This window comes from Terrapene carolina, unplaced genomic scaffold (assembly GCF_002925995.2).
Source record: "Terrapene carolina triunguis isolate 2854851 unplaced genomic scaffold, T_m_triunguis-2.0 Scaffold111, whole genome shotgun sequence".
In the NCBI taxonomy this organism is placed as follows: domain Eukaryota; kingdom Metazoa; phylum Chordata; order Testudines; family Emydidae; genus Terrapene; species Terrapene triunguis.
Window position 1 is genome coordinate 892,211 of NW_020664462.1, and position 9,647 is coordinate 901,857.

Consider the following 9,647-nt stretch of genomic DNA (forward strand, 5'->3'; position numbering starts at 1 on the left):
TTGGAACATGGTAGTTGGAGGTAGTTTTGGTGGCTTAGATCTAAGGATACTGCACAGTGTACACCAGCAATAAACTTCAGCCACAACTACTACTGAGGGAATTCTGCGCCAAAAAATTAAAAATTCTGTGCACAATATTTTAAAATTCTGCATATTTTTTGTCCAAATAACACAATATAATCATGCCAGTTTCAATTATTTTGGTAATTTATTTAAAAATATCTGTCAGCAAGTATGTCTGTAGCAATACAGACAAAAAAAGACTCAGGTAATTTTTTTTGACACATAGATTCCTTGCTAGGCATATTAATACAGAACTTTAAGTAATTCATTTAAACTACAATACAGAAACGTATTTCCCGAATCCCTCAGAAACAGCGCAAAGGCTTAGGGCAGTCAGGGGTAACGGCAGAGCTGAGGGAGAGAGAAGGAGCCTGAGAGTGAACCTGCAGGGTTGTTGGATGTGGGTAGGAGAAGTATGGAACAGTTGTTTGGGGTTTTTTTGGGGGGGGAGGTAGGGATTGTTAGGGAGTTGGGGAGCCTTCCTCATGCAGACCATGGCTGACCCCACGCCTCTCCCATTCAGTCAGGCACGTCTGCCCCTGTCTCTGTGTGGCCCTGCACCTCCACTCCCATTCAACCCCTGGCTCAATGCTCTCACCCCACTAACTCCAGAGCCTGCTCCCCAGTCTGTCCCCCTCCACTAGCCCTTCTGCACCCCAGTCTGTGACTCCTCCAGCAGCCCCATGTGCCCCACTCTGCCTGTCCAAACCTGGCTGTGCAAGCAGAGTGCTGTGATGAATGCAGCCAGCTGCTGGATGTTCTCGTGCCACAGTGGCATCTGGTGGGTGAAAGGTGGAACTGCAGCACTCCTCTGGCAGAATGTATTTTCTGCGGGGGAAAAAGATTCTGCACCAGACATGAATTCTGTGTGTTCGCAGTGATGCAGAATTCCCCCAGGAGTACACACTGTGGAGAGCCCAGCATATCTGTAGTAATGTATGGGGTTGGCCTTTTCTCCCCAATAAAACAAAGGGATGCTAGTGTGGTAGGTGAGACAGGTGTGCTTGCTAGGGAACGTTGTGTGCTTGTAAGGATTGAATCTTGATAGAGGGGGCACAAATGTCACATTTTCAATCTTGTTTACTTTCACAGTGAACCCAAAGAAAGACAGTGAAAACACGCCAGTGAAAGGAGGAACAGTAGCAGACCTAGGTAAAAAAAATTATATATTTTTAATTCTTCTTAGTCATTGTCTCATATAATGGACCCCTGTTTGTGCAATAAATGTTTGTAATTTTTTTATATTTAAAAAAGAAAAATGTGGTAAAACCAGATACTTGAAATTTTTTTAGATGTTCTTCCATCTGTGGAATCTCCATTTGGTACTTGCATTCTACAATCTAATGCAAATTTATGTGATAGAAGTTATTAGCTTTTTCCCTTGAAGCTGCTCCCTTGTAGACATTCTTTACACTATTACTGAGGTTGGTATATCGGGGCAGATACTTGCCTTTTCCAGATCCATTCTTTCCAGGTACTGGGAACCAGAGTGATTCACTTTGAGACATACCTGAGCACTGCTGGGCTCTAGGCATTAAAGACCTAAATGAGTCTTCTACATTCTGGTGTGCAGGGCTGCAAATAAGGACCTGGGCCAGGGGTAGTCAATTTTTTATTTTTGGTCAAGGTCCAAATTTCTTGGTCAAAGTATAGTCAAAAGTCCAGACTTCCGAGAAACATTTTTCACTTCCCGATAACAATAATGATGAATAAAAAGATTTTGCAGGCCGTTCAAAAGCATCTGCCGGTCTGGATTTGGCCCGCAGTCCACCTTTTGGTATCGAGAAAGCATAAATACACAGCAAGGATAATTAAGCTCTTATCCTCTTTCTCTGTGGCAGCTCAGTGTGTACATGAAGAAGAGATTATGCTTTAATGTTGCACTGTCCATGTTCCTTTTTCTTGTCTCTCCTCCACCCACCCCAAACAAACAAAATCCTGTCCAATAAAATGACTGTGATGTACAAAGGTTTGCAGGTAATCCAGTTGCATTTTATTAGTTTAATTCTCTTTACCTTGCAGATGAGCAGGATGAAGAGACAGTTGCTACAGGAGGAAAGGTAAAACTGTTCAGTTAGAAAAGTTTAGTAGGTAATAACCTTCATCTGACCTTCAAGAACTCAAACTGTACCCTGCTCCTAAATTGTCTTTAAGAATAAATACATCCTTTGTAGGAGAGAGTCTTCTGCTCATATGAAGTTCTCCTTTATATAGTAAAAGAAAATTTACTTAGTATTGTGAGGTTACTACACACTTTTAAACATAAGTTAAATGGAATCTGAAGAGACTTAAATAAACTTCAGCATGCTTTGCTCGGCTTTTAAAAACCTGCAGGATTGAATCCTCTGTTTTTGGGGAAAATTTATTAATTGAATTGTTGAAAATCTAGTGTCTTATGTATAAACAATTTGCCAAGTAAACCTTACTGTTCTGGCGGAGCACTGACCTCTAGAGGCCACTCATGCAGATGAGACAGAGCCAGATTTCCAAAATTTGGTGCATCTATTTGCATGTGTGGAATTTGTGTGCCTAACATGTACACCTGTGCACGCCTGTTAGGTTTGTTTGCACTTGCACATGTCCAACTTTGAAAACCTATCCCATACTCACTCTACTCAGTCTGTGCTATTCTTGTTTTACTAAATTTTGGGTATATATCTGATTTGTATGTGGGTTTGCTGTAAAATTGAAGAACCTTTATGCTGTTTGAAAAGGGGAGAGAAGAAAGAATCTAAGGGCTTGTCTACAGTGTCCATTTACGGCGCTGCAACTTTCTCGCTCAGGGGTGTGAAAAAAAACCCCCCTGAGCGCAGCACGTTTCAGCACTGTGAAGCACCAGTGTAAACAGTGCACCAGCGCTGGGAGCTCTGCCATGACTACACAAGCCACGTTAAAGCACTGCCGTGGCAGCGTTTTAGCGTTGCCATTGTAGACTAGCCCTTAGGCTGCTGTGCTCATGGGTGTGAAAAATCCACACCCTTCAGCCCCGTGGCTGTGCTGACCTAACTCACCATGCAGACGCAGTTACATCGACGGAATAATATTCCATTGACCTAGCTGCCATCGCTCAGGGAGGGTGGAGTTCATAAAGCAGCAGAAAACCTCTTTCTATCATTAGTATGTGTCCATGTTGCGGGATTACAGCGGTATAGCTACAGCACTGTAGGTATGCTGCCATAGCAGCCCTAATGTAGACATGGCTGTAGTGGTGTATGCCATCTATCCAGATTGTAATCAGTTATGACTTTTGAAATGTTATATAACCCCCAACCTCACCCTATCCCCTTCTCCCTCCACCCCGACACACACACAGAGTACACAAAAACCCATACACAGTATTCGATGTCATCATGCCTTTTCAACAAGGGCTGATTCCTCCAACAGTTAGGTTTGTCAACGCATACAGCTCAGATTTCCTTCTTAAACACTGCTGCCACAGCCCAGTAATCTCCCCTAAAAAGCCTCAACAGCCTCTTTCAACACAGCACAGCTTCAAGAATCCTGGATCAGGCCAAGTTTGGGGGTGGTTGTTTTTTGTTTTTGTCTCAGCAGTCCTTCTCAGAACAGGATCCCATAGTCAAGGAAGCCGAAGCCCTCCTGGTGACACCACCAGCACAGCCATGCACTTACCTCCAGGATTTAGCCGTATCTCCCTGGGTCCCTACCCTTGACTGAAAGGAACAATGAGAACACCACTTGCGCCCTTCACCCTCACTCTGAACCCTGTAGTCACTTCTGATCTGCTCAGGGTCATACCTTGCAGTATCGTTAGGGCCCACATGCGCAAGCAGCATGGGATAGTAGAGGGCTGGATGATCCTATGCAATCTCTGTGGCTGACTGAGAGTGGTGTTTCATGGGTTAGGATAGGATGAAATATGCTTTTTTTTATTCTCTTGTCTTGAACATTCCTCCACATTGGAATGTCAGCCTCTGAGTCGTGCTAACCACCTGCAAGTATTCCCTGGCATCAGTAGTACTAGACATAGCCTATCGAGGGACTTGCAAGTTTCTGATTAGGATGCTGTATTTACAGTTTTTATTGCCGGCGCACATTAACTGGGCGTGTGGACCTTGCTACAGCGCACTGAGAGTTCCATAGCGCAGCAGATTGCACACAGCCAGTTAGTACACTGTAGATTCACACTGCAGCTTGCTGTGCACTAGACCACTGTGTAGACAAGTCCTTATTCATGCTCTCTCCCCCTCCCCCCCCATTTTTAACGCTTTTATTGTCTTTCTCCTGCTGTAGGAAGATGAAGATCCCAACAAAGGTGATCAGAGTCGATCCATTGACCCAGGTGAAGACAATGTCACAGAACAGACCAATCACATAATTATTCCAAGCTATGCATCATGGTTTGACTACAACTGGTAAGAACAAAATGTGGGGAGAGGATTCAGAAAGTTACTGACCTTCTTTCACCAGTTAAATACCTGGGCTGGAATTCTGTTGAGTTGCAAGCAGAAATTAATTTAGTTTAGGTCTAGCGCCTTCTTGACAGCTATCCCCATTGCAAAATGCACCTTAATGTGATTAGAAGTTCTTTGTTCTTAGTCTTGTAGGGTTTGTGGTAGGTTAGAATTAAGGTGGAGAAGCTTGCACAGTACCTGTCTTCGGTATGCCTTGCCTTGGCTCTTGTTGCTTAGACTTAGTTTTCATGAGTCCCAGATTTGCCAATAACCTTCCTGCTCACCCATAACCTACCTTGGCTGCTAATTTTTCTAGAAATGGGAAATGTTTAACCATCATGGATTTCAAATATTGGCTCTAAAAGGATTACTTATTATTAGGACTTTATCTGTGGGGGAAGAATGTCTGCTTGTCTTTGAATTCCCCTTCATCCTTTTTTATAAGGAGTGTACAGCTTATTATGACTGTGTAGCTCAGAGATCTAGGTGAACTAACCAACGCTGGGTGTGTGTTGGGAGTGGAAGAGGAGACGTATGAGTGACTATATCTAGAATTGCTAATCACTGGTGTCTGGAAACCCAGCCCTTACTATAGTGATTTTTTTCAAAATACATGTTTTCAAAACTCAGGTGAGAGACTGACACTAACCTGAAGTGGCCATCATTTGAGGGGAAGACCTCTTTGCCTGTGTGCCATTTTAGGGTTATAACATTGATGTTTCCTTTGTCGAAGTTCTAGGCTGTTGCAGCTGTGACAGCAAATTCTAATCTATACAAATGCATCCTTAACACGTTTCCAAATTTTCACAAAATGATCGTATGTGTCAGATGTCATCTTAGTTGTCGTCTTTCATTATTATTATTTGAAAGAGATGCAATGGTTAGGGCATTAGCCTGAGATTTGGGTTCAGTTTTCTGCTTTGCCAAACTATGACCCTTGGGCAAAGTGTCTGTGCCTACAAATGAGGATAAAAAATGGCAATTAGCCAGGATGGGCAGGGATGGTGTCCCTAGCCTCTGTTTGCCAGAAGCTGGGAATGGGCGATAGGGGATGGATCACTTGATGGTTACCTGTTCTGTGCATTCCCTCTGGGGCACCTGGCATTGGCCACTGTCAGAAGACAGGATACTGGGCTAGATGTACCTTTGGTCTGACCCAGTATGGCTGTCCTTATGTTAAGAATACTGTCCTGCCTCGCAATGTTGTTGTGAGGATAAATATATTAAAGGATTGTTAGGTGCTTAGGTACTCTGGTACTGGAGAGAGAGAACATTTTGTATTACGGTACCACCCAGAGGCCTCACTCGGAATCAAGGTACAATTATGCTGGGGCTTTCAGGCAAAATCCTGATATTTCAGTTGCAGGTTGTCTACTAAGAGGATTCCAGATTAATCTGTTTATAGCAGCAGCAGTAATAATCCTAATGGGGTCTCTCAGGCAGCTAAATCAGTTTGTTCAACATGACTGGGAGAAACTTGGTGCTGTGTTTCTATAGACCCATACAAAACTGCTCATTAGCTCATTAATGTCCACTATGACGCTTATGCTCCAATACATCCCTTAGTCTATAAGGTGCCACAGGACTCTTTGTTGCTTTAGACTAGACACTATTTTCTAAAATATTTTGTAAATTGTTATGGACAAAGTCATTCTAAGGCTAATATCATTTGGCTCCAGCAAAAAAAAAAAAAGAATGTTTGTGTGTGTTGTATAGCACTCGCATGACAGGATCCTGACTGGTGTCATTGCATACTACTTCAATGCAAATAATACATACTAGAGAGAATGAGTATCTGAAGGAAAAACTGCTACAATTTTCTTTTACAAGGAGTGTTCTTTCTTCTCTCCCCAAGCCCCCATCCCATCCTCCAAAGGAGGAGTTATATCTAAAGGCCATCATAATTGTCCCCAATTCTTAACTTCATACAAAATAGTTGTCATTGTATGAGCTTATTAAAATAATTTTATGGAGGGAATCTCATTACCGTGCCATTTAAGCTTCTTTTACAAAATGGGGCTGACTTCTTTTTATATTTCATAGTTCAGTTGATGGCAAGAGAATTATATCCAGAATACTGTGTATTCCTTGCTGTTTTAATACACATAACCCCGGAAAGGGCTCATCCATTAAAGCATGGAGAAATGAGTTGAATAATCAAGTACCATATAAATTTTGGCTGACAAGTTTGTTTTTTAAGCAAGATGAATTTCTATTTGCCCTTTACATTTCATAGCCTGGTATAAGATTCTTTTTCATATTCTATTTACCTTGTGTGCATTGCACAAAATGAACTGACTAGCTTTATGGTGATAGAATTCTGGAGGTGGAATTACTCTAAAGTTGAAACGTCTTGGGATCAGTTTGCTTTGTTTTGTTTTTTTAAGTAAGAGATCAGCAAACCATATTTCCTTCTTATGCTTTTATTTGAAGGATGAGAGAAACTAACGGAAATCTCTTCACCTTCTACAGCATATGTTACTTGCAGCTAGTCTAGTAAAAGCTGTAGAATGGCAAAGTCTTCTTTCATCCCCCTTCAGTCAACTAAAAAATTCCACTTTTATTTGAAATTTCCCCCATAGTATTTACATGTAATGCATTAAATAACTGACTAAAATAAACTGAATTTTTACTTTATCCTTTGAGCTAGTTTACTTTGTGTGTTTGATAGCACTTTGTGTATTCTCAGTTTTGCTGTACAATAAGTCAATTTCCTCTTTTATTTGTGTGTATTTTTCACATGGCAGCAGCAGAAAGAGAATTTTTTGTAAGAAAATGAGATTGTAAAATCCCCCCAAAAACAGACAGAGCTTTAATTCAATTTAATTTTTTTTTTTAATTGACTAGTGCAAAGATTTTGAAATATAGGATCATAAACTTAATACTCCTAAATGCCTATTTAGGCATTTGCCTGACTTTCAAAGCGATGAGCTCCCAATTCTAATGCTGCATGATTTTGAAGCAGATATTTGCAGGCTTATTACATATGAATTGCAAACATTTAGGTTTTTTTGAGGCAATCAGACCTGTGCTGAATACACTCTACTGATTAGACTGGGGTGCAGGCGAGTGCATTTACCAACTTATAAACTTTCAAAACATTAGTGTAAAAATCTTGTTTTATGGGTTAAAAATCTTGTTTCCTCTCACTCCCTCGGAGTCTGATTAAAGGAACGTTGGGCATGTATCTTTCCATCACTTGAATTAAGCACAATCTTTGCAATTCATGTCTAAACTCTCTGTTTATGTGGTTAAAACGAAGTAATGAGAGGATATATTTCTATATGCTGTGTTGGGATATTTGGGTGTGTGAACAGCAGTGTTCGTTTTAAATGTTAGCACTTTAGGGGCGCATGTTACAGGTGGGTAAAAGTTCTTGAAGGTGAACGCAAGCTACTGGCATCTGGATTTTGTATATTCTCTTTAGTAACCATGTCGCTTATCACACTTTCTTGCAGTATTCATGTAATTGAACGCCGCGCTCTTCCAGAGTTCTTCAATGGGAAAAACAAGTCCAAGACTCCAGAAATGTAAGTAAAATGCATAGATATAGGCATGTGGCTGTGTTCCCTAGTGAAGCCTAAGCAATGCTTTCAGTTCCACAAAAACTGTAGTCTTTTTTTTTTTCCCCTCCCCTTCCCCTTCACATACACAAGGGTGAACTGATGCATCAGAAAATAGTGTAAAGGGCATTGAGGTGTTCCTGGTCTGTCCATTGTCAAGAAGTATCTGTTTATATAGTTAACTTTATTGTGATTTAGGTAAGAATTGTACATATCTAAGCAATATTAAGCAGGTTGGATATCTAGGAAAAATACAGCTGATGAATGGTTGCAAAGCTAGTACAGTGTGTTATGTACACAGTAAAATGGTTTCTGAAAGAAGTTTAAGGGTTTTTTAAGCATACATAATAAAACAAAACATGAAAATAGCTAGCTGCCACTGATCTTTGTTTACAGATGTACAACACCTGAGCACATTGGTTTAAACATAAAAGTTCATAGTTCCAAGTATATAGCACAGAGATTCTGCAGTTCCATTGTAAGCATAAACAAACAGAATATCCCAAGCCACCTAGTAACCATTTTTCATTTATAACGTACCTGCTTTCATGCACCTGCAATTGTGCTGTTCTGATTTGAACTAGAGGTTTACAGCCATCATTGTGGTGTCTAGTGCCTATCATCCGCTGCAGAACTTTACACAATTGTTTAAAAATAACAAAACCACTTCCCACAGGATCCTCACTACGAATGCTGCTTTTCAGACCTGGGAATGGCAGTTTTGATGTCTTTTGTTTCAGTGTACAAGTCTCTTTGGCTGTAATACCATCTCAAAATATGCCAGGTTGCTCTGTACACCAGATTAACTTCTGTGTTCAGTTCAAGACATAACATGATAAACATTTTGATGCAAGATCACTGGCTTATCTCTAGAATTTGCTGTTTTCCTTGCAGTCCTACTGTATGCTTTAATAGGTGTATCTTCTCCTTACCATCTGTTTAAGAAGATCTTCCTATTACAATAATAAGCTAATTATGTTTGTTCATATACACTAGCAACTAGTCATGGAAATATTGCCTTTAATATGAAAGGTTAAAAGGAGATTGTCAAGATAAATCTTATTTTTTGTTAATAACTCTTTAGATTAATGAAACGGAGAGAATTACATTTACTCTTCGCTGTTTGCTTTTGTAAAGTATTGCATGTCTGTCAGCACAAAAAGTAAAACTATGCTATTTAGCGTTTGTTTAAAGTGTATTTCACTGTCAGATTTTTGTGGAATAGCACAAGGCTGATAATTGTGTTTTCGACAATACAGGAAGATATTTAAATTGACAAAACTCTGTTTTAGTTTAAAAGGATTCGTAAAAACATGTCTGCTCATACTAAATCTTAAAATCTGTGGTAACACTGTAAAACATTATGGCACCAATTTGGGTAGATGGATCTCGAGTGGGAATTTTAGCACAGTTTTGTGTACTTGCTGCAATTTCAGTGAACGCTGCATATTTTTGGCATTGGGATTTAAAAGCGCAAGTTGAATGCCAAACAGAAGAAATAAACCTTTATTAAAAAAAAAAAAAATAGTTTGGTTGTTCAGTTATGACACAGCCCATTCGAAACACACACACACACACACACACACACACACACACACACACACACACA

At 40.3% G+C, this 9,647-nt stretch overlaps 1 protein-coding gene across 2 annotated transcripts in view; it reads left to right on the plus strand.

Annotated features, from left to right (window-relative positions):
• SMARCC1 (SWI/SNF related, matrix associated, actin dependent regulator of chromatin subfamily c member 1) overlaps nt 1-9,647 on the plus strand; it is a 164,456-nt gene that overhangs the window by 55,823 nt on the left and 98,986 nt on the right. For both annotated transcript variants that reach the window (XM_026652045.2, XM_026652046.2), the window contains 4 exons: nt 1,156-1,215; nt 2,086-2,123; nt 4,315-4,436; nt 7,934-8,005. In XM_026652045.2, coding sequence (XP_026507830.1) covers nt 1,156-1,215; nt 2,086-2,123; nt 4,315-4,436; nt 7,934-8,005 — 292 coding nt within the window. The remainder of the gene's footprint in view (nt 1-1,155; nt 1,216-2,085; nt 2,124-4,314; nt 4,437-7,933; nt 8,006-9,647) is intronic.